Genomic DNA, 27,737 nt, shown 5'->3' with positions numbered 1-27,737 from the left:
TTAGGAATAAAGTAGGTAAAAGTAGGTATCTGTGAATCAGTAGTGCTTTTATAAAGTTTAAATGGTTGGGGAGTTCGTGCATTTGGTTGGGGAGAGGCCACTTTAAAGCACCAGTGTAGTATCCCAAGTTGAAAGATGGGGAACAAAAGAGGAAGAAAGGTGCTATAATGTTAGAAAAGGGGATGGTAACAGCACTTAGATCCAGCCTACTGTTCTTCAGGACCATGGGCAAGATTAAAAAAAGGAGGTGGGGGGCATTTAAAGGGGAATGGAATAATTGCAGCTTTTAATGTGGAAACTTGCTCCCTTTTTTCTTAAAACTATGTCTTTACTTCACAGCAAGCAAGAGCAGAGCAGGAAGAGGAATTCATCAGTAATACTCTATTTAAGAAGATTCAAGCTCTGCAGAAAGAAAAAGAAACACTTGCAGTAAACTATGAAAAGGAAGAGGAATTTCTCACTAATGAGCTCTCAAGAAAACTGATGCAGGTAATTGGTGCCTTTACTGATGTTTCTCCCAGGAGCTTCAGGACCAACTGGTGGCTGAACGTTTTTGTTAGTGTGACTGCAGTCAGAGGGATGTGGTCAGGTTGTAGCTGTTGTAAAGCTGACACTTGATAAAAGCAAAGTACAAGAAGTGTAGTGAATAAGCGTTTTTTAATATGTTGCTTTAAAGTTTGCATATGCAAGCTCATAGTGTTGAGAACCTGAAAGTTTGTATAGAGATGCAAAGAAATGGATGTCACTTAAAGTTAACTGTCTTACAGAAGAGAGTTACTGGTTAATTTAAAATGTTAGTGAAGCAGACACTTTTTGCTGGAGTATTTGATATTTAACAGGAGTCCTGAAATATTAAACTTTATGTACAAGAATGTGCAGCGATGCTTGAAGGAGACTTTATCTGTAAGTTTATCCATACTTTTAACAAAACAGTTGCTTCTCTTGAATTAAAACACATTAATTGGGTGCTAAAAGTAAAAAGTTGAAGATGCTGGGACAATTTATGGCAGAGAAACTTCTTTTCATTACCCAAGTTGCTAATTTTTGGAAAGCAGGTAAGTATTTCTTGGAAGTGTGGTACACTGTTCTGATAGACTTGCCTGAATACCTGCTTTTGGCCTCTGTAGGAGACAGGGTGTGAAGTTAGGTGAATGTTTGGTATGATCCACTATGGCTTCTTTCATGCCATTACTTATAAGCTTTGTCATGAAAAACTAGTCAATTTTAAAGAACCTAATTTGTATGTCGTAAGCATTTATGTTCTGCAGCTGGAGACTTAAGGCATTTTTAGCTCTGCAGTTAGGAAATACACTGTTTGGAAACAACATTAGAGCTAATCCCATCTGATGCTTTTGTTACTGAAAACTGGGACTTCTGTAACTTTGTCTATTTGATGCCTATCATCACATTGTAAGTTAAGTATCAAGATAAAATATCCTCGATCTGATATTACTATTTCCCCTTGCTATTCTTGAGGACTGACAAGGATGTTTCTGAATAAGACGTACGTTTGCTTTCAAAGTCATACATTTTTATGAAAAATAGAGAAGCAGATGGCAGTAAAATAGGGGTATTGAGTGGTCTTTCCTAATTGAAGTAAGATAGAGATATCACTATAGAAAAAGCTTTCCACTAAAGTCTCTTCCAGTAAAGGGAGAAATGGTATGTTGAGTGATGTTGTTTAATTGAAAGGGGTATGTAGGAATCTGTTACAGAGCCAGGTTACTTGGGACTGTACTATACATTGTGTAGAGCAAAGTAAAACTTAATTTAAAAGTAAAAGCACGAATTACACTTGATTTGGCTGAAGGGTTTTGAACTCACATAGTGACTGTGCACACAAATTTGTACTGCACAAGTTCTGCAGCAACTAAATTGCTGTATCTAGTAATTACTTAAAATATGCGTAGCCTTTTTCCTAGATTTCAACTGAGATTGCTTTAAAGCTGTATCTTTAACAGTTCTTAAATTACTAGTATTATGCAAAATAGGTTCACCTATTACAAAGAGAAATATAAGCTTCATGTCAACCTAAAACTACAACGAATTTTTATTTTTTTTCTGCTATGGACTTTCAGAAAGTATCCTTTGACTGTTGCCCCAAATTAAGGAAAAAGGTAACTATTTACTGTTCTCAAAATGGTCAAGGGGGTGCCTCGTTGTAATGTATGAAATAATGCAAGGGCATTATGCTGTTTATCCATTGGAAACCCTTAAAGGGTGTAACTTCATTCTCACTAGTGAGAGGAAGACTCAGAGAAGCACATATATCTGATACAGAATGCAGGCATAAAACTGGTGAAGTTATTCTCGCCTTTTGTACAGCATCTGGAGAAGATCCTCAGTTTTGGGTTCAACGTCATCCCGTAAATATTATCCAGCTTTCAGTAGGCAAGCTGCAAGTTTCTGCTGAAAGCAAGTAACTACATAGCCATAACTACAATAATATAGAGGTAAAATTCTGGCCACTGCCTGCTTTTATTAAGCAGTATCTCAGCCTACAGCCTTACACTTCATTTCATGTGGCATTCCTGTAGGCCTTATTTAGCGTTTGATAAACGTGGTCATGTCAACAAGAAGATTTCAAAAGGTGACAATTCTTAAACGCACCTGTATTCCAAATTGTTAGTCCTAAAACTGTGTAGTTTCTCTCAGCATCATTAGGTAGCAGTTTTTGGAAGTAAATTGTGAGTTTGTCCTATATCTAAATATTAACCCAGCTTACCTGAAATAGAGAACAGCCACCAACATCCTGTCAATGTTGGTAGCGGTTGTGCCTGTGAAGGGTGAGTGGCATGGAATATCTTGCTAACAGGTTCACCTGTTAACTGCAATGCACAGAGAAGATAAGGGATATATCAAAGCTCTAGTGCAAAGCATATTTTAAGCTGTGTCAGAGGAGTCTGCCTGGTCAGCAGGTTTTATAGGCCATACATCTGGATGACTTTACATACCTTTACAGTGGCTCAAGACTTGCAGCACAGGTGGAGGACTTGTTTGTTTGTTTGTTTTAAAGCAAACAGTTAAATATTAAAACTATTATGCTGTTTGTGTGTATGCTGAATGCAGATCTCATTCCATGGCTTGATTGTCTTTGATGTGATAAACTTGCTGTGAAATGCAAAAAATGCGTATTAATATGTTCTTATAAACACTGGTAACATGCTCAGCAGCTTATAAATTATACAAAGGAAATGGTCCCTTCCCCTAAAGAGCTTACCTGTAGAATTAGGAAACATTTGAATATTACAGTATGTTTCCATGAAAATAATTTTCTATCTCTATAGTGATCATGGATTTAGTAAGTTGATATTAGAATATTGGTGAGTTACAGGCGATTTTCTTAAGTAGCAAAGAACTGAAAATAATATTGACATTGATTTTTATTTTCTGAAAACTTATCTGTTGTTTGGAAGTTTTGATTCTCCAGTTATGAATCCTGGAAATTATACCCATGTAGACTGCCAGATAAAAAATCTGAGAAGAGAAACTCCTGATACTACAAATAAACTCGTTTTGTGCAAAAGAGGGCGTTATTAGCACACATCACATGGTCAACTTAGTATTTATTACTATATCTTTTCTAGTTTGGGATGCTCTTCCTGTTACACAGGTGTAGTGCTAAATTACTGAATAACGTTTTTCAGACACAGAAAGTTAAGATAATTACAATTTACTTTTTTTTTTTTAATTTCCTGAGATTTGTGAGTGCCAATACTTACCATTACCTACTAGAATGTAGCAATTCTGTCTTTATTAGAGGATGCAAGACTGATGAGGCAGGTATAAGGCTAATAATGAATTGATAAATGCCCACTTCCATTTTTGGTATCTTTGCTCTGGAGAGAATTCTAGCTAAATTAGATGCAGAGTTTGGATGATGACTTAACCAGAAATACAGTAGTCTCCAGTGGAAGTGTGAGCAGTAATTGGTTGCTCCACTGTTCTTTGCTATTTGGGGTTAAACTCTTAATCTCCGTGTTTGCCAGGCAACATTGGTTTGGAACTAGACTTTCAAAATTTATGCTGTCAGACATTGTGCATCAAATGGCTTCCTGCTTTTTGTATGACTAAGGGGAAAAAAAAAAGTGCATATGAATCTGTTTTGTCTAAGACTGCCTTTTGGAAGAGGGGGAGGGGTGTACTTCTGGTAAACTGCATATGATTTGTAGTCTCTTAATTTTTCAAGTATTTACTACTCTGTGGCTGTGTCGAAATTATTGCCATATTATTCAGTTGAAAGCCACATAGTAGAGGGACTTTTTTCATAGTGCCTGTGTGTTTTTTGCTTTGTCAAACCTTTGTTTGTCACAATTGTAGGGGCTTATGCATTGCATTCAGAGTGGCATCTGGAATGAGCTCCCAGAATGTTAAAACGTTTTAAATGTGAAAGCTGTCTGCCAGAGCACGAGCTGCAGCACTCCTCGCTAACAGCCTAACAAGAATGTCCCAGTTCAGCATGATGTGCATTACTATTATAAAACACAGAGTTACATCAGGTTTTCAACGTTGTAAGAAATTAATTTTGAAACATTTTACTGTGTACCAGACTGATTCTAAACATACACAGTAGCACATAAAAGAAGGTGTTTTCACTGGAATAATACTGTCTTCCTGTTGCCAGGCTTTCTGGTGGCATACCATTGCTTGATAATACCTGTTTATAACTGTGTGACGTTAGCTTTTACTGCCTCTATAAGCCCAATAAATAAGTGTACGCTTTTACTGGTTAAACTTCCTTTGTTTAGCATAATTTTTAGTTTTCTAGGCTGAATGCTGCAGAGCACATGCATCTCAACAGAGGTTTTGGAGTAAACAAAAGCTTTTCATCACATACATTCCTGATAAAGTTCTTATAAGCCTTATACACATTCACTGTATTCTCCCATGTACTTACTCTAATTGTATTTTTGTCTACCTGACTAAGTCTCTGGAAAGTTTGGAACAATATTTTTATAGAGTCCTTGATCCCTAGTCATTATAGAATGGTAGTAATATTTTGCAGAGTATCATTAGAAGTGTTTTGATGCAGCATCTGTTCTTGCAGCTGCGGACAGGGACTTGTTGAGTTACTGTTTTGAAATTTAAAGTAGTGAATCTTGAAAATTTATCCTTTGTGAAACAAGGCTGCTCAAAAGAGTAATTAATTTTTAATATTGTTTGAACTTACAAAGTCAATTATTCTTTAAATTGTGCAACAGTCTTTTTCAAAATCAAATGCAGATTTTTTTTTTTAATACCCTTATATTTTTGGAAGTGCAAATTGGTCTAAGTATCTGTCCTTGAAAGTAAAATGTTACGACATACCAAGATAATAGCATAATGTGTAGTCAGGCAGATTAAGTAATTGGGAGGCTATACAGAACTGTTTCTCATGCAAGTCTGATTCTTGACAATTCTTTCAAAAATTATAAGTCTGTAAACATAAGCTATTACCCTTCCTGCTCTCCAAAATACGATGCGTCAGCTGAAGGGTGCAAATGTCATCGTGCAGAATAAACAGAGTCAGTTCATCTGTCATTTATTTGATGAACATCTGGACATAAAGAGGAGGCAAACTGCTGATACAAATTTGTTAATAAATAGGACTTTCAGGATGCAGCAAAGGAGGAATTGGACAACTTTTGAGGGCTGGAGTACTAAAAATAGACTGTTCAGTACAATGTACAAGGTCGTAGTCTGGGGGATAAATGAAGGTTGTTTTTTTAAGGGGGAACTTCATCCATTAGCTCCATTATTTCATAAAAACACTTTCTACTGTCCCAGAATAAGCCAGTACAGTAAGGAAGTAAGGTAAGTGTGGTCCTACATTGTATCAGGAAACTTACTTCTGTAGATAGAGAAGGATATTACTGTAGTTTTATAGGACTTACCTGAACTAACGCACGCACTTTCTCTTGCTAAGCTTTGTATTTGATAGCCCCATTCTTACTTTAAAGTATTAGCTGTCTCTCTTGCATCAAACCCATCTCTGACCTTACGTAGCTGAAAATTCCCCCAGTATCTCTCCTACAGTTTTCATATGCAATTCAAGGTCTATAAGACATTGTCATCAAGGTGACACGTTCTAACACATTTTTTCCTTCTCTTTAGCTGGCAGACGTAGGTGTTTCTGTAAACAGTTGTTACTATAATTGCATATAATTAAAACCAGTTTGAAAATACTCTCTTACTAAGTAAAATAAACACTATCCATCAGTGTTTTACCAGTGGATATTTTCTCATTGTTAGCAATTCTGTTGTTCAGTGTTAGGGTTTCACCTTTAACTGTTTTTTGTTTGTTTTGGTTTGGTTTTATCATCAAAGACAATAAAAGGAAAAAATTATTTTGCCCAATTATGAGTGACAGACACCATTAATATGAATTTTGGGGTGTGTTGTTAGTATTTTTCTCCCACTTTGAATAATGAGTGAAGGGGAGTAGCACAATAAAGTAGGTTCATCAGAATGTCCGAGAGGGCTTTCATGTTATAATCCCTTTTAGCACTCAAGGGGAAAGTATTTGTGGGTTTCTTTTTATTCCCAGTCACTTTGCTTTCTGGTGTATTTATGTTAAAATCAGAATAGAAGATATTCCTGTAATAGATCTCTCCTGGCTTTGCTTAGTAGCTTTCTGATCAGCTAGAATGGTCCTTTGGCTGCAGTATGTTCACACTCCCAAGGGGTTTAGTAGATCCTACACAGCAGCTACAGATCTAATGAGTAAGCCTCATCAGTTCCTATGTGATGGAAATTCCAGCAAGCTTTAAAAGGAATGATTTGACAAGCAAGATTGGGCTATTGCAGCTCAGTTTGTTTTAAATAATACGGTAGTTGCATTTGCATGAAGCACATGAGCAAGAAACTGTATTTGTTGTTGAGTTGGTTTGAGGTGCCTTCATACGACTGTATGATCTGCCTGATTCACTGGACTGTCTGCAAATGCTAGCAGTCCCCAGCCACATGCTTTCTGTTAGCAGCATCTGGCTTTAGGCTGAGTAAGAGATTCTGGCTATGTGCCTTTTCACACAGTTTAATTTGCTAACTAAATATAAGCTGATTACAGCAACTGGCTTTGGTCTCGATTTTTAATTAGGTGGAAAAAAAAAGCTCTAGCTTTTTTAATGAAGCAAAATGAAGATTGATGAAAGTGCAGCAAGTACCTTGAGCTAGGTGGTAATCCGTGTGCTGTCTACTCCTTGTGCTCTGTGGCTGTCTTCAGTCTTAAACTGTAGCTGTTGTGTAGGGGTGGGGAAGGAAGGGAGAGGGGCTTACTGAGTTGTAAGACTAAATAATGTTCTTTTCATATTAAACCTGTTTTTTTCCAACCAAGCTTAACTCCAATACTGAAGTAAGAAACTTCAAATTTTTCGTTATCAAACAACACAAACAGTATTTTGATTTAGAAGTGTGAATACAAATTTTTCTTCTATTGAAAATCTCACTTAGCAGGCCTGTGTATTCTCACACAAGAAATGAAATGGCTTTGTTTCCAACTGGACAGTTTAACAGAATTTCCTAACCATTTGATCAAAAGCTGCCATAATAGTCTCAGTGATTATCATGTTGGAGTCTAGGTGGCTTCCTCAAGTGCATGGGAATTACCATGAGCATCATGGGTTTTGGAAAATATACTGTAATTTAGTAACTGAAAGGAATAAATCTCATTTTTTAATTACTATTCTGGTGTTTAATTTGTGAAAAATAAAATCTCAAAATTGATAAGCCCTGAAAACACAGATAAACTGCAAACTTCTCCCATCCGTATATTGCCAAGTAGTTACTGTCTGTCTAGTGCTCTCTCCACACAAGCCTTTCTGCTCTGAACTCTCTGCCAGGCTGCACTTCCCAGACCATTTTGTCTCTAAATAGCAGCAAAAGGAACTGAATTAATGAACTAGCAATTTTAGCTTCTTTTAAAATCAAAGTATATTTCTTCACTGTAGATATCCAGCAATCTCAACTTGTGTCCATGATCGTGAGGTGTGTCTCCATTTCCTCAGATTTTCCTCACACGTTTAAACACTATGATCTTACGTATTGTTATGTGATAGCCAGAAGAACTGGCATAGAAAATAAGCAGGTGGAAAAAAGTGCCTGCAGTTTTCAGTGGATGGCCAGAGCACGGTGTAACTACACCATTGTCTTTTGGTGACATTTGCTTTTTACTAAGTCAAATTCACGTGTTCGTACCATGGTGCCAGGCACACTGTTTTATCCACAGGAAGACTTGGATCCCTGTCTCAGAGGGATTCCATTGTGATTTTGTCTTTAATGTTAAAAGTGCCTCGACTCCAAGCCATAATTTATGTTAAAATGTGAGGTTTTTTTTTGTTTCCATCTGCTTGAGAGCTTTGAGAGTAAAGGTTTTTTTCATTGGAAATACTAACTGAAAAAAAATTTCCCTCGAGTGTTAAGAAACTTTATAACATTGATTTGAAATAACCACTGTTTTTATGTCATCAAAAATCTTTTGATTCTTGATTGCATAGGAATAGAAAATAGATTTTTTTTTTTTTATTATTATTTTTTTTTTAACACTATCTTGTTGCACAGCAGTTTCAGTAGTATGACTTCAGTCATGATTTTAAGCTTTCAGCTGCCTGGGAGAAGGAAGTGCTAAGACCTACATTTTATGCTTTGGATGCTCTTGAGATGATGCATTTAGATTAAAATTAATGCTTTTGTGAACATTATGATAGATTTTTGACTTTTGAAATGTCTATAATTATTTTAAGTGCTATATATAATGTATCTATTTTGATTTGACTTCATTAAATATTTGGAAATGTAGTTTACTTCCATCTGCTTTGTAAATGGAACACAGTTTAAAATGTTGCTTTTTAAAGGGCTGTTGGGTGGGTTGTGCATTTTGAAGTCTTTTGAGAATTATCAGTGGAGAATTTAACGTGCAGTAAGAATAAACATGTAAATAAATGTATAAAAGGTGCGTAATGTTTCGTACTTTATTTGTGTGTTTAAAATACTTCCATGTCTCCTAAACTTTTAGCTGCAGCATGAGAAAGCTGAACTGGAGCAGCATTTAGAGCAGGAACAGGAATTTCAAGTGAACAAACTGATGAAGAAGATTAAAAAACTGGAAAATGATACAATTTCGAAGCAGCTCACCCTGGAGCAGGTAACTCCTTACTTTCAGAATTATATGATGGTAAAACAGGATTCTAAAAAAAAAAAAAAAAACCAACTTGTTTTGTATTAGATTTGACTTAATTTTTTAAGTATGTAAGAAACTGGGCAATATCAAAAATACGGAAAAGTCAGTTTGACTTTTAAAGCAATAAATCATTAACATTTATTATGAGAAACTTTGATTAATTTTTTTTCGTGGCTATTACAACTTTTAGTAACCTTACTGCAGGCCTTCATGTCTGCTGGACAGCTGTGAGTTTTGCAAACGCAACTTTTTTGTAAGTAATGCTTCTTGTTGCTGTTCATCAGCTCCCGCTCTCGTGCTGCTAGTGAGAAAGACTTACTTCTGATAGCGGTTAAGCACAACAGTAAACATATGTATGTGGTCTGCTTGTGCTCTGGGTCACCTTTTTGTGGCAGCTTGGATAGCACAGGACTCAGTGTGAGTTGTCAGCTGTGTGTATACTTAAAAAGATTTGCGATTCAACTACATTCAACTCCCTTTCTCCCTAGACAGTTATGAAGATTGCAGAGATAAAACACCACTTGTTTTGATCACGTTTCCACTGGAAGTTTAGACAATGGGACTGCTCTTACATCTAATTTTAGGCGTGTGTGTCAAAGCATCTCAGTGGTGTTAGTAGGAGTCCTTTTGACTTAAAAGGCAAACTGATGAAACATATAGGCTTGTTAAAGAACTTCAGTTTTTCTGGCTTGTGGAAGTCCAATAATTTGGGTGGTGTAAATATAGTACATTATTTCTGTGAATTTTTTTGCTGTTCTCGTCAGATGTGGAACTTTTTTCTTGCTGGTAATCTGAATTTCTACCAGTTTTGTATGACTCCGATTTCTGTTGACATCGTGGATAAATTAATTAATGTCTATCTTAATGATGAAATGGGTTTTCTTGATTCTTATGCTAACATTCTATATGGAGAGATCTATGGAACAAATTGAAAAATAGAAAGGTAGGAAGATGTAGTTGCCAGCAAATCCTTAACCAGCATGGAAATGAACATGAGATTGAAATAACTCTCTTAGCCACAAGGTGGTGGTGGCAGCCACTTAATGAAAATGCAAAGTAAGCTCACATACTAAGCTGTTCTAGTCTTTGAAATGTTAGCATGAGCCACAGCTGAAATCTTAATGGTATTTATTTTCGTTTTGTTGTTCTGACCAGAGTTGTGAAATCATAAAATTTGAAACTTGTTGCTACATATGAATATGAATGATAGATTGTTCAAAAAGCATGGATGCTCAAATATCTGGCCTTGAAAACTTACTTTGTTGAAGAAGATGTTAAATTTGGCTGTCAGTCTTACTTAGAAATTCCATGCGTATTTATATGTAATGCAATGTAGGCCTTTGTTTTCTCTTACAGTAAGGTATAGTAAATCTCAAGTTACATTGAACTTCAGCATGCTTGCTTCTCTTACACAAATTAAAAAAAAAAAAGCTTATTGTGCTAATTAACCAGCTGACGCAACAGCCTTTGGGGCATGTGCCGTACCTAGCAAGAAGCAACCAAAAGTTGTGAGCAGAGCAATGTTGCCTTTTTTGTACACATAGAGAATTAAGGAAGAGAAATTGCAACAACGCTTCAACATGATCTTTAGGAGACCTGTTAAACAGGGCTTGGAAGGAGTACTTCAGCAATGCTTTGAACATAGTCTAGGGCTGCGTTACTAGATCTATCACTGTAATCAGTGAGCAGATAGTTACAACATATGTTCACTAAACTATTACTTTTAAAATATGGAATGTGAATTATCTATGCTTTGTGTCCTTCCTCCTTTGCTTTGTCTCATCTGAGCTGCGTATGCCATAGGTGATCAGTAGGTAGCCAGTTTGTAGCAGTGATGGTTCCGTAGAATGTTATTCCTAAATAAAAAAATTAAGTTGGATCTTAGGGTTCAAGTGTGACCTGACTTAATTTTTCTTAAGTCAGCTTGAAGTGGCAGAACATTCTTCTCTGAAGGCTAGTGGTGAAGAAATTTGCAACATGTGACTGTTTCATTAACTGAATGTCTCAGTTAAAATGAGCAATGATGTTCTGTTTTATAGTTCAGTGGTTTGATAGGAAATAAATAGCTGTCAGTTTTGTCCTACAGGGGCCAAGTTTGTGTAGTCTTGTTACTCTTTTTAATTGCTTTTCTATTTCATACAGTACAGTGAGAAATGAGAATTGATGCAGTTAGGAGATGAGAAATAAGAACTAAACTACTAATAACCATCTCCTATGTCTGCTTCTTTGAAAGGAGAACAACATGAAATGTGTAAAATCTTCTGGAAAGATATTCTTGGAGAGCAGCAAAGAATTAAAGCTACAAAGGGGGGGAGGGGCAGACGAGAAGCAGAGAAGTGAAATTTGGGATAGTGGGCTTGGGCAGAGATCATACTCAACTTTCATTGATTTGGAAGTTCTCCATTTCAGGAGGGAACAGTTGTGCTTGTTAGTAAGTTGGCAAGAAGACTGAAGAAGCGGTAATCCAGAAATACACAGACAATGGATATTTTAGCTGCATTTGAAGTAAAGTAAATGTATGTGTGAGAGAGAAAGAGAGATGAGAAGGAACACAATTGGTTGGTGAGGAAGGTTAAAAGGGATTTTTCCCTTCCTCTGAAGGGAAGATTAAGGTCCAAAACCGCAAGCAATACTTCCTCGTTTCCCTGTTGTGATGGTAAAAATTAAATGGTGTTTATTGGAATGTAACTTTGAACCCATATAGAATGACACTAGTATTGGCAGAGCTGCTGGTTTGGTCTTGAGATGTAATCCTATCCTGCTTCTTTTAGTTCAGAGTATTATCATGTTCCTAACAAATTCATTGACTTGAGTTAAACTGTATTTCAAAGTACACCTGAAACTACCTAGTACAAAACAAATATACCTGTTCTCTGAATTCACAGCTCTGGTCAGGATGCTGCAGTCACTTCTCCTGTAGGTTCAATTCAAGGTGTTCATCCTCAAAGCTTTAATATCCTGACACGGGGAGGAACTGGGACAACGCTCAAGATCAGGAAAGGAAGATACTTGTTTCCAGTGTGTTTTCATATTGCTGGAAATGTGGAGTTTTAGATCTGTTTCACAACCCGGTTTCTTTGGCGTTTCATCAGAGCATGTCTGTCAGCCTTCAGGGCACAACACAAGGCTCATTTGTATATTGTTGCTAATGATTTGACTTTGCCATTGTGCATGCTCACCTACGTGCAGATTTCTAATTAATGGACTCTGCTGCCTTGGTGATGGTTGCTATAATACTAAATGTGATCTTAGATTTTTCAAATGCAAGGTTATAAATAATTTACTCTGTCTTCTAATTCCAGTGTGCTGGTCTTCGTACCATTAAATGAAATAGATTTATTTTCACCAGTATGTTTTTTGTGGGTTGGTTTGGTGCTATATCAATAACACAGCTGTAAAAAGACTATGTCAGAGCAGGTGAGTCTAAACCATACTGCATTGAAGTGATGCAAAAACCATTGCTGCAGAAGTAGTGATCTGCAATCAAACCTTTTTTATCATGTGTTTGTATGGATAGCTATGCAGTGTTGTGAAGATCTGCGTGCTGGTAATGTAGAAGCACGGTGCGCAGATTCCCAGAACGTTTTGTGTACTTTCTTCCCTCTGAATGCTGTCAGCCCCAAGCATTGGCCAAACCGGCTAATGAGCAGTGCCCTAAGGCAAAGCGCCCTGTATCTCCCGGGGCTGAGCCCTTTGCCTTCATACCACTCCAGCTCCTGCTGCTGTGGGGAACAAAGTGTCAGTCAGGATCCAAATTCTCATCCCTTGTGTGAGGCTGATGCATATTGCTCCCGAGTTCTCTTTTATTGAAGTGTAAGTTCCCTCAATTGTTAATGTACATCTGCAACCTCAGACATGGAAAGATTTACTAAACAGTGTTTCTTTTTCTAATTATGTTCCCTATTACTCATCAATATATGTCTATTTTTACTTACAGTAACTAATTCCTCTAAGCTTTAAAGAAGAAAGTTGTACATTCATTAAACTTGCACTGTTACCTGAAGTGCCTAAGTTTGAATTTTGTTTGGGTATCTCAATATTAATTTAGTGGTTAGCACAGAGCCCTTACAGATTTAAATGCTGTAATAGCACTTCACTCAGTGATGCAGTAAATGTGTGAGGAAATCACTTAATCTGTTTTCAGTCTTTCCATTTTGTAATGTGGGATTATTTGCCCATCAGGAAAGTGGTGAGTGTTAACTAAGGCTTGGCTGGGAAAAATACCTCTATGCTATTTTCCACCTGTAAACCTATTCCCGTATGTTTCATTATTGCTAGCTTCTGGAGTTCAGCCGCCAGTGTTACTGAATACGATCAGCTGTGCCTCTTAGTATTCTAGTGTATTCTTATTAATATTTGTATTGTATTTGTACTAAAATACTAATAATAGATTTCTTCATGTGTGGTTCTACATTATATCTGCTTTTATTAGCTTGTAGTAGAATCAAGAATGTTTGTTCACACAGTAAGTGAATGGGAATAATGTCAAGTTAAGCATTTACTTTTATAAAGCCTTTGCTAAGATAGAAATACATTTGTTTCTGCTAGTAAGGGTTGATACAGTAACACTTAAGGCAGTTCATAATTTTTTTCTTTACTATTTTTGTTATGTTGCTTCTTTATCTAACACAAGGCAAACATGGCTTCTCTTCCATTTCTGGCTTACTTAACTGTGATTCTTCCACTAAAAAAGTCTAAAATTTTTCAAAAGAATAAATGTTGGTGTAGTGGACAGTAATGGAATAGAAGATGTCTTTGAATAGGGTTGTCATGTCATCAGTGACAGCGCATCCAGGTTTCAAGCTCCTCCTTATTGGCCAGAGACAAGTTCTGTGAGAAAAATTTCTGTTAAGGAGATGACAACTGTGCGACTCCTGAATCTCTTGATTTTTCACTGGTTCTGTGACCAGTGTGTTGTGCCTGATTTTTGTCTCTTCTTCACCTTCTGCATCATGTAAAATGGTGTTGTTATAGCAGTGGTCTTTCCTAATGACAGTTCCTTGCAAAAAATACATTTACATCATTTTCATGGATTGTTTTTCCTCTCCAGCTAAGACGTGAGAAGATTGACCTTGAAAATACTTTGGAACAAGAACAAGAAGCACTAGTGAATCGTCTCTGGAAGAGAATGGATAAGCTTGAAGCAGAAAAACGGTTTGTCTTGTTGCAGTGTGTTTGTTACTGTGGGAGAGATATCATTTAATACATAATGTTCTGGTTAAATATGTTCATTTCTGTCCCATAAGAGTTGTTTAATCTATGAAAACCTGGAAGTTAAAGCAGTTGTAAAGCTCCTTGTTTACATGATGCCACATCCTTGATTGCTTAAAGTAGATGAAACTAAATAGTATAAGAAATGACCTGGGAAAGCTCAAAGGAATTTGCTGAATTTTTCAACTGCTGATAGACTCTTTTTTTTAGAGCTTCTCGTTTGGGGTCAGCTTTATATTCATGGCCCAGAGAAAATGACGTGGTATTTTAGTGTATTTGTTATATGAGAAGCTCTTGTTTTTTCCCTATCTGCTTGGAGCAAACTTCAGCTTTTTCTCAGTGGTGTGCACTCATGTCATTGAGACTTCCCGCTGCTTCTTCGATAGAAGTTAAGACAGTGAGACTTTATATTCCTGGGAAAGCTAAGATTAAAAATATGTATTAAAGCAACCCTCTCTTTAATGCCATATTAGAAGAACTCTGTTTTTTGGGGGAGTAGGGGAGAAGAGGTGATTAATACCTTATTTTCTTGTATGTGTTTAAGGACAGTTATGTTAGTGTGACTCTGTGAACCTTGACTGGGGCCTCAGAAAACACCTGAGCCCAGGTGAACTGCAGGTCCTGTAGTTTTGTTTTACAGAGCCCTGCTGTGTGGAAGGTGCTCTGAAAAGCTACATGTGGTATTCAACAGTGGTAAATCCATAATGGGATGGGCCTTTGGTAGGATTTTTGTGCATCTTAGATTTAAAGCCTTCTTTAAGCCAAACCATTTCTGGTTTAATTGATCGCAGACTGTGTGCCTTCTTAAGAGGAGCTATGGTGGAGTCAGACCATGCTTTAGTACCACTTTGTATGGTATGTGTGAATACTGGGCCATGCAAAGTGTTGTGCTTGCATAGTGCTGTCCCTGCTGTTCAGGGCAGAGTTGAATCTGGCCAATCAACATGTTTCTAGTGAAGAACAGTTTCATGCTTTCAGGTTGAAAAATACTTCATATGTTAACTCCAAAAATCATCATTTAGAACATTTAATATCTACCACATGCTTATTTCATTATAAGAGAAGTCATTACTCCTGCATTTACAATCAGTTATTTGAGGTATTTGAAATCTTGACTATGTGGAATACCTTTCTGTTTGGATATGTAACAAAAAAAAAAAAAGAGAGATTATTTGACTGTGCTTCAGAAAATGTCTGTGAAGTTTTCTCTTTTGGTAATGGTGAAACACAGAAAAGCTTCTGTTTCACCATAAACATACTTTACTCATCTTTTCGTCTTGAATATGCGTTCTTCCTCTAAGAACATAAATGTAAAAACTCGTAAGAGATTAAATTACTTTGCTTAGAAATGATTTTGTGGAATAAGTAGCGTTTGAGTGTAAAACTGAGGTAACTATATATAGTCCAAAATTTGTTTTTCCTGAACTGTATGCAGAAATATTTGGGAGTGTCAATGTCTGAATATTTTAGAAAATCCATCTGTGCTTGGACAACAAATTTTACCTTTTCTTATTTTGAGTTAAAAAAGAAAGCACTATAAATCCTCCCAAAATTCTCTCCCCAAAACCAGTAGTTAAAATAAATCTTATGTACCTGTCAGAATCCTTGCAGTGACTTTCTGGGGGTTTAAGGGGTTTTCTTTTCATTAGAATTGAAGGTAAAGTTTGAACTATTCTTCATACAGAATTTTGCAGGAGAAATTAGACCAGCCAGTATCTGCTCCACCATCACCCAGAGACATATCAATGGAGATAGATTCTCCAGAAAATATGATGAGACATATCAGATTTTTAAAGAATGAAGTGGAGAGGTTAAAGAAACAACTGAGGGCTGCACAGTTACAGCGTGAGTAAACAACTTGTTTTAAATCTTTTTAAGTTTGTGTAATGTAAGATTTTTATATATACTTTCATGAGTTTGAATTTAAGGTAGAAGTTGAAAAAAATAAGGCAGGTTTGGATTAGAACATTTTCATAATTGCAGTATTATTGCTCGTTGATGTATTTATACTGCGGGTTTTTTACCTTTACTAGAAGTGTGTCTGGAAGAATCAACAAATATTTCTTGAATATTTTGGGCCAGAAAAAATGTTTCTTTCTTTTTTTCAGAGACTTAGCAGTATTTCAACATATAGATTTTTCAAAACATACTTATGGCCTACTTTGTAAAAGTCTTGTTATAAATTAAGAATTACTTGAAACAATTAACAGCTGGCAAAATAAAGTTCAGTTGTATATAAGAATTCCACTTGTTAATGATTGCAGCTACCTTTAAATAATTGTTTGTAGCTGTGTTAGACTAATTGTTCAGGGAGCTATTTGACTTCACAATATAGCAGAACAAGTAATCTTATTTTGTTCTTACCTATGTAAGATCACTTTGAAGGTGGACAGAATAAATAGTTGTGTAGAAGTCCTTGTGTTTCTGTTGTGAAAAGTGTCATGGACCCTTGACCGAAAGCCTGCTTTTTGCCCTGCCTTTCAAGAGAAGAGGCTACAGCTCTGAGCACCTGGTCTCAGCTGGCAGGAAGGTCACTTGCGCCTTCCTGTCATCTTTGCAATGCCAATCCTTCATTCGTTCAAGCTAAATCTGAAACATCTATCCGAGTTCATCAGTTCTGCCTAGTTCCTAGTCAGTAGCATTGTATTTCAATTGATAGGTAAGTAGATACCTAACCATACAGACAGAAGAACTTGGATGAGCGGGAAACAGACAATATTCTCCCCCTCTAGTGTGCTGGTCTTGACAGGCTACCTGGAATATTTCAGCCCCTGTTTAGAGAAATAGCTTGCCAGAGGCAGCGGCCTTCCTTAAAGACAGAGGTGATGGGAGACTGCTCTTTTGCAGAGGCCTTGTGCGCAAGTTTGTGGTATTAATAATTTGTGTCAGTTAAAAGAAGATAAGGACTGCTAATCTTTGTACTTGCCAATTCTGCACTGCAGCCTTCACTTACTGAACTTCAGAACGAGAGCAAGGCTTTAGATTTAAAGTACTCTTTGTACAAATCTAGCCTAATTAATTTCAAGTATTCTTTATTATTTTTAAGTGGTTTCTTTTTGAATTATTGTGATATAGAGTAAAAACCTATAAGCATTTAAAGTCAAATTATCATTGAAAATAAGATCTAGGTTTAAAAGTACTCTTTGCCTTTATGAACAGATTAAACAGAGCTGCAATATGAATAGCAATACTGATAGAAATGGTGGATGTGCTAGCCTGCAAGCAGAAGGTGAAACTAAAATAGTTTTCAGTTTGGTGTTTGCAATATGTGGTCATTAGAGAACCTCTAGTATTATTCATAAATACTTAATAAAATCTGCTCACTAAATTCTGATATTGGTATTACATTTTGTATTCCTGAAGCACTTACTTCTAGTCTAGGCACTGTTTTGGTGTAATAATAGTTTTAAATAAGTGATACTGTTACATTTAGAAGTGATATTTCCACAGACGAGAGATAAATTATGTATTGTTGATAGTTTGGGAACAGTCTTCTAAACCAGGAATATTCTTTTGATTGAAGGGTGCTGCATAAAGTGATCACAAAGCATGATGAATTGTAATATTCTTTTTTTTAATATCAAGGAATTAACTGTAAACTTGATCAAACATTAGAAAACCTCACAAAATACATTGTGTCATAAGTCTTCATCATGTGTTCCATTTTATTTAAATCATCTGTCAAAATGCTTCATAGCTTTCCATAATTTGATTTTATCACTTTAAATAGCCTGTGATACCAGACCATTTAAGTGATGTTTACTGAACTTGTTTAGAATTGCAAACTCAAATTGCCCTTTGATGTAAAGAGTAAACCACTTGTTGGCTTTTAATATCAGTACGTGTTCTGCTGGCCAATCTCTATGATAAAATGTGTAATTGAAAGAATGCTATAGAATACATATAAGGTAGCAATTTAATACAAGTTTGTGTGTTTGGGGTTTCAGAACTTGTTTTGTGCTTCCTCCTTCGAAATGGAAATACCTTTAAAATAATTTCTTCTGTGTGTTGCAGGAAAATCTTTGTAAACGCGTAATAGCATTATTTTAGTGGAGCAGGAATCATTGTATTTCTTCTTTATGGTTTTGGTTTTGTTATTTTCTTCATGACTTTTTTTCCTTTCTTTTCAAATTCACTTAAGTAAATACTTCAAACTTTTTTTGCATTTTACCTTTTATTTCCGAAATTGCTGTCAACCAGTAATTTATTTTAGTAGCTACTGTTCTGAATTAGGCTTTGAACTAGTGACTTAGAGATGAGAATTTTGAGTGATCAATCCTGAGCATTTTCTACACCCTCATTCTTGAAGTACTGGAGTAAAATTAGGCACAATGCATTTGCCTGTCTGTGAAATTCAATTTTAATCAAATTTTAACAAAATTTTGAATTTCAGATTCAGAGAAGATGGCACAATATTTGGAAGAGGAGCGACATATGAGAGAAGAAAACTTGAGACTTCAAAGAAAATTACAGAGGGAAATGGAACGTAGGGAAGCACTCTGCAGGCAACTGTCAGAAAGTGAATCCAGCTTAGAAATGGACGATGAAAGGTTTGTATTTTCTAGCCATCCAGATATGTTGGCATTGAGCTTATTAATCAATACTCATACTTCTTTTTGAATATTATAGAATAAGTATTTATAGAAATAACCTGTATATGGGTTTAATATACGTATCAAATTGCAGCATGGTCCAGGAATATCTTCAGTAGAATTGTATCAAACTTGTGTAGATATTGCATTAGTTTTAACAGTGAGAAAGAAAATATTTGTATCTGAAGATTGCTTAGGGTTTTGATAATGTATATTGAAATAAATATAGCTGTGGAGTTGAGATTCAGGATAATTCGATCATAGTACCTTTGTTTTGCCCCTAACCTGGTAACTGCAAGGAATTCTGTGAGGTAGGAGCAACATCCTTACTTGGGGTTAATTTGTCTTTTGCAGAAAGTGAAATGTGTTCAGCCAAATACAAAGGGATACCGTGTAAAGCCTTAGAGAGAGGAAGCATTTCCAGAACTGTTGGGTTGTTCTTGATGTCTAAACCATAACATCCTTGATTTTTTTTCTCTGCTACAAGCTGCATTGCTTGCACTGACCTTACAGATAGTCTTGAGTTTTTCATGGTTTTATATGATGCCTTTTAGTGTTTTCTCGCATCATAGTCATATGACAGTGTTATATCTTGAAAGAGGTTTTTAAGTACACTTTGAATAAAACATTTCTTATCAAATGCTCATTATTTTGTTGTACTGTTTTACATTATTTTGGATTTATAGTGGTCCTTTAAAAAAAATAAAGTTACCCTGTGCTGTGTATTCTTCTGATACTGAGATATTTCTTCTTGGGTCATCAGTATGTTTGTTATAAGCCATAATTTACCAGAAACAAAGTACCAGATATTTTGTTTCAAGGAGCACCTTTAAAGTTCAAGGTAGTGTTTTCATTTTAATGAAATACTAGGCAACTGACATATATTGCAGTAGCATCTGGTATTAAGATGTAGTGAATGTTATATAAATTACATTGTTAGAAACATAGGATTCTGGTGTTTGAATCTACTTTTATTAGCCTAATCTTTTCTGCCAATATTTACATTGTAATGGAAATACAGTCAAAATCTAAATCTGTGTGAATTAGCAGTATTAATCGAAAAATGTAGAGTATCCTAATAATTTTTTTGTCAGCCAGTTGTAGGTAGTGATAATCAATAAAATGCAGGAAAATTCATGTAACTATTCTGTACTTCTAAGAAATTTCATTGTCATGTTGATTTTCTTGGTACTACAGAAGCGTGACAGAATCACTCCAAAACAGGTATTTGCAGTGTAAGTAATAACAAGTAAAGGGAAGGATGAAGCGGGTATTAGAGTGGTTAGTCTTAGGAGAACTGTGTAGACAAAATAATTGTGGAACTACGTGCAGTAGTGATTTTAAAATGTAAATTTTTGTCAGCTTACATTGTCTTCCTAAAAATGATGGTGGTGATGGATCAGATATCCAGTTTTTTCAGTTGCATTCTGTTAGCCAATGATACTTTTTTTTTTTTGTAGATAGGGGTACGTGAAAATGCTTTACTGAATGCAAAATACACAGCTCTCCCAAAACTTCTTCCACCTGACTAGCAATAGCTTTGTCTTCTCAATCCTCCATCCTGTTCTCTGGAGTAGTAGGGAAATACCTGAAACCAGCAAGCATACTAATGGTGTGCCGCTATTCCATATCACCTGATCCAGGTACTAGGATGACTTACGGAAAATTGTCTTTATGTAGAATAAAATATGATTAAATCACAAAGACCACTGCCTTGCTGTAATACGTGTACTGTCTGCATTACAAGTTACTGCGTGTTGCAGAGGTAGCCTAGTCAGTTTGATTTCGCTAACCTTGCCACTGGTAGCTCTTTAGAAAACTTATATTTAATTAAACTTTAATTTGCCAGTTTGTTAATTTTCTGTTGTTCTCTATTGCAGCTACTTTTGTTACCTGATCTACCCAAATTTAAACCAACTTTGCTATCACTGCAGTGTACCGCCTGTGTTAGGTGTTGTCGCTTAGTAACTCTGAATAGCCTGGTTAAAAATTAATAAGATGCAGTATCAAAACATGTTTCAAATAGTATATGAACTGACTCACAGACGTTGAAGTAGTCGTTGTTGTGAGTTCCATCAAATAGGAATATTTTTAATGGTGCTCCATGTTGTGGTTTTTTTCTGTGATTTGGAAATAAATGTAGCTACTAAGAATTTCTGAGAACACAATGGTAGAAGGGGAGACAAGTAAGAGTCAAAGGGCTGTTAGGTAGCTAATTTTGCCTGCTGGTTTGCTGTGTCCAGTAAAGAAACACAGCTAAATGTAATAATATAAACCCAAGGGCACTGATTTGCAACCATATGTGCAGGAGAAGGTGAGCAGGGGAACCTCTAACCTAGACAATGACTGAAAAATCTAGGTGGAGAGGACATAAGCAAGTCGACCTGAAAGCTGCCAGCCTAGTGCTGTGGAAAAAAAACCATAAAATTACTTTTGAGATATAAACAGTAAGCGGCAAGTAGGAGCAATTGGTATAATTTTTATCTCCTTTTATACAGCACTTGATGGCTGTGAAGAAGCTTCACTATATTCAGTGAGTAAAGTACAAATAAATACCACTAAAATTATTACAGGTAGAGAAAAATGCCTTGCCTGAGGTTCTAATCTGTTCAGTTTATCACAGTGAAGCGTGGGAGGTGTCTTGCAACACAACCTAGAAGTATCTTTAGTGGGAGAAAGTCCTGGGTTCAAAATGTTGCTGTGTTCCGGTGGCAAAAGACACAATAAGCAAATGCCTAAACATTGAGACCAGAGGGATTCAAGTGGGAAACAGGGCATATTTTTAACTGTGAGGCTGATCAGCTGTTGGAAGAAATTATCAATACTTTAATGATCCCCCCCCTCCCTTTCATGATTTCAGTTTAGTGCTGAGTGCCTTTCTGGAAGATACACTCCAGCCAGACAAGCTATTGAGTTCAATGTAGAAATGATGTGTAAAGTGCAAGAATGTAGTATAGGTCAGATTGGATGACATGATTTATACCTCTGGCCTTAATATGTACTATTCTAATCGTATGCAACTTGTACGGTTTTACTGCAAATGACTAAGATAAGTCCAGCTATTTCCATTGGAAGTTAAGCCAGTATCTGAACCTTCAGCAATGACGAGAGTTCCTGTCATAACTTCCTAAAGGTGACTGGTCCTTCATTAATCTAATGTGATTCTTATGGGAATTGAAAACACCACAGTGAAACATTTAAAATGTGGCACATTTTAAAAGGTTTGATCTAATTATTTTTGCCTTTTTTTGTTAGATATTTTAATGAGATGTCTGCACAAGGATTAAGACCTCGCACTGTGTCCAGTCCTATCCCTTATACACCCTCACCAAGTTCTAGCAGACCTATATCACCTGGTAAATATTTAACCCAGTTTCTAAGATTATTGTATGCATCACATAGTAACATGCCCTATTAATATATTTAGGTCAGTAGCCTTTCAAAGCTAGTCTGGAGAAAAAAAAACTGCATCATAAATGTAAGAATATTTTTACCTTAGATGTCTTCTAGTGCAGCATGTTTTCGGATGGTTTTACAGTTTTCTGTTTCACACTGAACAGATATTAAAGGTTGGTTAAGTAGCTATCACTTGAACTGTTATTTCTTTTTTGCGCTCTCTTTTTCTCTCTGTCTCTTCTATTTTATTTTTCTCTATAGAAGTTGCCCAACAGGATACATAGTTCAAACAGATTTCTAGAGTTTGGTGATGGACTAGTAATGAGACTGCTATTGTGCTCTGAATCAAAACTTCTTATAGAAGTCTAATCTTGAACATGTTGGAAAAAAGTCAATTTCCATTTTCTCTTTAGTAGAGAAATGGCTTTAGTACTTCGGCTATTTTCTATTATAAAACAATAGCTATAAAATTAAGAATTCCTGTCTCTAGTGCTTTGTATAACAAAGGCAAACTAACCTTTTCTGAGTTTTTAATTACTGAATGTATTTTTTAAGTCAAAGGAAATGTATTTGTGTTACTAACACATTTATTGACTGAAATTTAAAATCCCTTAAAATTGTGCTTGGACATTCATTAAAAGTTGTTGGCCATGGATGTTATATGGTGATCACAAACTCACTTGTACATAATGAAGTGAATCCTGCATGCCCTGCTTTCCCAAGTTCACCTTTAGAACCTGTCGGACAGAGTCCTACAGTAAGGGCAAATGAGATGTGCTCTATATTGACACATTCTGCAAGATAAGATTGAGACGTTTTATTACACAGGTCTGCTAGAACATATAAAATGCCTTTAAACTCTTTAATTTTCAAGATTGACTTTAGTTTTTCGGAAGGACTCAAAATAGTTTTCATCCAGGCGTTGCAAAAGGAGTAAGCATGTGTGAAAACTAGCTGTGGCCATAAGCCATGTTACAGTGTTAGAGATGAGCATTATGGTAGTTTTTCAAGAGGTTTTTGGGCTTCTGAAATGAGCCAAATCACTTGACTTCCAATGTTTTGCAAGGTATGTTACCAAGAAAACGATATGTGTTTTCTTACCCTTTTCCTGTAATTGGATGTGCAGAAATGCAGTCATGCTAACCACTGTTCCAGAGTAACTAGTTTGGATGTTTGTGGTTATACATGTGCAGCCTTCATAATACAGTATTCAACTGCACATTGTATCTGCAGTTCACACAGTGGTTATAATTAAAAGTATGTGTAGGAAAAATTGTCTAGTAACTTACAGGCTTGCATCCTAGATTACCTAGAAATGCACCCAATTTAGATGCTGATGTGTCAGTGCAGGACTACTCTGTCGTTTCGTTCCTACGCTGGGACTGAAGCACATTCCTTGTTCCCTGTGGACTTGACTTCCCATCAGTAGTTGATACAAGAGTGCTGCATTCTAGTGGGAATTACATCCCACAGTCAGAGGATGCTGGAACACAGTCTGAAGCAGAGTTAAAAATAGCACAGCTGAAATGATCTCTTCTAACAGAGTTCACAATTTTGGTAATATTGGTACAGTAAATGTTCCAGGCTAGCACTTCTGCATGGGCAGCTATGTTACTCTCCTTCACATCTGATAAATTAATATCCGCAGTTGGGAAGTTTCAGACTTCAGAAAAATAGAAGCAGCAGTTTGTTAGAGAACTAATGAGATCAATAGGGAATTTTGTACAGCTGTCTGGGATATATGAATGCAGTAATGGATGAAAACAAATAGGTTTTGAGAGTACTTTATATCTAAAGTAGTGCAGTGAGACGCTGTCAAAAGTATCAGCACAGAATAATACAACAGTTATATTTTGCATCAAGTAATTGTATGACTTGGCATGTTTCGTTTGGGAAATGATGTGCCTGAATTTGTAGAAACATAATTTGAAACCAGTTAGAAACGCTATAATTTCATATGGATAGCCAGTCAGATTCTGGCTCCTGAATCCCAAAGCCTTTTGTGCTTGCATGGCTTGAGATGCTGCTTTTGAGGACTCTTTCAACCTGAGATACTGCTGAGATTTCTAGCACAGTGCATGGAACTTTGAAGATTGTGGAAGTATTGCTACTCCTAGGCAGCTGGGGATTGTTACTGTAATTACCAATTAGTCTTTCGTGTAGGTAAACTGTTTTATGCTTTGCTTCTGCAGCTAGGCTAGATAGAGATTTTGGGCTGCAGAGATGAGCTACCTTGGATGTACGTGCACTACTCTGTTGTCGCTTCTCTGACTGCCATGTAGACTTGCATTTGTAAAACTTTTGGAGCTGATTTATCCCAAAGCAGTCCAAAATTGTAATGTTGCAAAGGTGACTTAAAGTGTATTTTTTGCCTTTTATTGTTGTGAGCTCTTGTCTCTGACTTGCAACACATTGTCAACTACCTGAACATTGACTTGTTTCTGTCCTTGTGCTTACAAAAGCACTTAGTTATAAAACATATGCTGTACAGACAATTAGATTGTGTAGTCAAAAAGCAGATTAATTTTGTTAATCTGCGTTTTTTGACTACTCTAAAGTGACAGTGATTCCATTGGAGTCACTCATAATTTGCACCAGACATACATTGGGGATGTAGCAGAATCAGAATTTAAGGAAGCAAGGAGAGTATGTTTTCTTATATGAGTTTATTAGTGATCTGAGGCTTGGGTGTTGGCTTTTTCCCCCAAGATCTTGTCTCATCAGTTGTAGGCACAAACACAGATACATGCAGTTAAGGACAAAGCTGAGTGTTGGTGTATACTGTAGCTGCAGTGGCACTGTTTTTCATTGATTTAATGTTCAAGAAGTATGAAAACTGTTAAATCCAGTGTGGGGTTGTAAAAGTTTAATAGACCTTTAGAAATTTTTTTGGTCATAATTGTCCAAAGCAGTTGCTAGTGTCTAATACTAAACAGCTGGGAAAAGTCTTGTCTCCTACCTCACTGATATTTTTGTCAGAAAGCAATAATGAGCTAAAGGTTTTGGAAAATGTGCTGTTTTGAGAAATATTCAATATGTTCAAAACACTTCAAGATCTGAACTTTAAGCACTTAGCAGTTGCTGTTTCTTTTTACCTTGGTTAGCAATACAGATACTCTGCATTTTTATAAATCAGTTCTTACAGAAAGGAAATATTTAGATGAAAGAATTAGATACTTGTACTTTTGAATATTAGGCTTTCCTTAATGTGGATAAAATAAGTTGTAATTTTAAATGTTAGTTGCTAGCCTAGTCCAGCTAGCAACTAATCCCAGAATGTTTTAACTTCACAGCCCCAAAGATCTTTGGGTCCCTGCCTATAAACACCAAGGCAAAACAGGAGGAAGCCTGGGTGTGGATCTGGTATGCCTTGGAGGAGCCACCTACATCCAGTTTCTTTGTGGAAACTCGTAGTGGCTCAGTGCTAGATGGCTTCTCCAGGCACAACCTCTCTGCATCTTCAGACTGTGTTTTGTTCAGGGAGCCATTTCCTCTGAGGAGAAATGGAAGGCTGGATGGAAATACTTGTGGACTAAAACTAAGCTGCCAGGGGAGCCTTACACCATTTATGTTAAGTAAAAAGTTACGTTTAACACTGTGTAATGTATGTTTTGAAACATGGTAGTTTACTACAGGAAAAGAAATTAATTTTACATCATGCTTTTCAGTACAATGAATATTTTTTAGATGTCTAATCTGGCAGCAGTTACCGCTTCTTAACCTATCATTGATTCAGAGCTAAAAAATTTTTAAAAACCTTCACACTTGAGTTTGTAATACAAACAAGAATGTTGATGTTACCTTGTTTTAACAATTTTTAGGTCTGTCATATGCAAGTCACACAGTTGGTTTCACGCCACCAACTTCACTGACTAGAGCTGGAATGTCTTACTACAATTCCCCAGGCCTTCATGTGCAACATATGGGACCATCCCATGGTATTACAGTAAGTATTTAAAATAGTAAATACTTGTTACCAATGTCAGTTTGGTTTTTGAAAGTTATGATTGCTTGTCCTTAAGCTTTTTTTACAAAACATTTTTGTAAATGTTTGTTTTTGTCTCCTTACTCCAAGATATCTATTGCTGCTTTCTTCAACCCTGATTTTCCTCTTCACCCCTCAGAAACTGATTCTTTTTGGAGAACCTTATTTTCTGCAAAAGAATAGGATGTATTATCATCTTAAGGACAGTAATAGGTATCATCTTATGGATCAGCAGGCAGGGTGTGAGAAGTGATGTTCTAAGCTACTAAGCCTATCCCGGGAAGTAAAAACATTGCTTTCATTTTTCTCCTAGTCTCCACCATCTGACGGATGAGTCATCTGAGGTTGCTCCAAGCTCAGGTTTTCTTCAGGATGACACACAATGCTACCATCATGTCACTGTAACAGGCAGTTAACTCTTATTTTCTATTCTCATTGGCAAAGAAGAAAGTTAATATAAACATTTGTTAGGGCAATTTCTCGTATCTTTCAACTGGATTTATTTCCTTTTTACCTGCGATGTTTGATGCATTTCTACATAATCGTGTTTCTTCTAAGTATTTGTGGAGTTTAATAAGCAAACAGAGCCTAAATATTAACCATTTGGCAAAATTCCTTATAGTTGTTGTATCAAGACCACTTTGATTTTTCTCAACAGGTATGGTAGTATGTAAATATCCTGCAAGGTTTTTGCATATACTTGTTATTCTAGAATTTTTAGTAGAATGCTAAAATATGGCTGTTTCTAAAATCATTTAGGTGAGTGTGCAAAGGTAATTGGTAACTTCATTGAGCAAAGATCGGTGGGAACAATGGTGGGCGGAACAGGATGGAAGAATGTTCTACCCACAATGGTGGGTGGAACAGGAGGGAAGCTGGAGCTCAGCAGGAAGGCAGAATCCTGGTCTGGGTTCAGCCCGCTGCTGTGTGTCACATGAGTTAGTCACAAGAAGATCTTTATGCTTCTGGAAAACCTGGAACCTAATTTTATAAATAAGTTTTTCACGGAACTTACTCTATTCAGTCTCTGTGAAATACTACTCTTCCTGAAACTGTAAATTAATTGGTGTCACATTGAGTCACTATGAAAAAGATCATCTTCAGGACAAAATAGTAATTGTTTCGAGAAGGGTGTTAAGTAGCTCTTGACTTTGTCTCGATACTGAAACCAGGTCCCTTCGTATTATTAGATGTATGCAAATGCAATAAATGATTGTAAGTGTTTCAGAGACATTAGTCAGTTGTCAAGAATCCCTTGGCTTTTCGCGTAGAGCATTAATCTATTATACGTAGTTGTGCAGAAGAATAGATACAATATACATTATTTGACTCAACTGCAGTTTGATTCTTGACTCTTCATTTTTGATCTCCATTACAGAATAAATTGACTTTACCTGTA

The 27,737-nt window shown here is 36.2% G+C and overlaps 1 protein-coding gene across 1 annotated transcript in view; it reads left to right on the top strand.

The window, feature by feature from the left end:
• Positions 1-27,737, top strand: part of CCDC6 (coiled-coil domain containing 6) — a 52,574-nt gene that overhangs the window by 20,628 nt on the left and 4,209 nt on the right. Inside the window, exons 2-8 of the mRNA XM_050898890.1 lie at positions 340-489; positions 8,990-9,118; positions 14,205-14,308; positions 16,050-16,210; positions 18,759-18,915; positions 22,213-22,313; positions 26,175-26,299. Coding sequence (XP_050754847.1) covers positions 340-489; positions 8,990-9,118; positions 14,205-14,308; positions 16,050-16,210; positions 18,759-18,915; positions 22,213-22,313; positions 26,175-26,299 — 927 coding nt within the window. The remainder of the gene's footprint in view (positions 1-339; positions 490-8,989; positions 9,119-14,204; positions 14,309-16,049; positions 16,211-18,758; positions 18,916-22,212; positions 22,314-26,174; positions 26,300-27,737) is intronic.

This window comes from Gymnogyps californianus, chromosome 6, assembly GCF_018139145.2.
Source record: "Gymnogyps californianus isolate 813 chromosome 6, ASM1813914v2, whole genome shotgun sequence".
Lineage (NCBI taxonomy): Eukaryota > Metazoa > Chordata > Aves > Accipitriformes > Cathartidae > Gymnogyps > Gymnogyps californianus.
The sequence above is the reverse complement of the archived record's forward strand: the minus strand, read 5'-3'. Positions and strand labels throughout refer to the sequence as shown.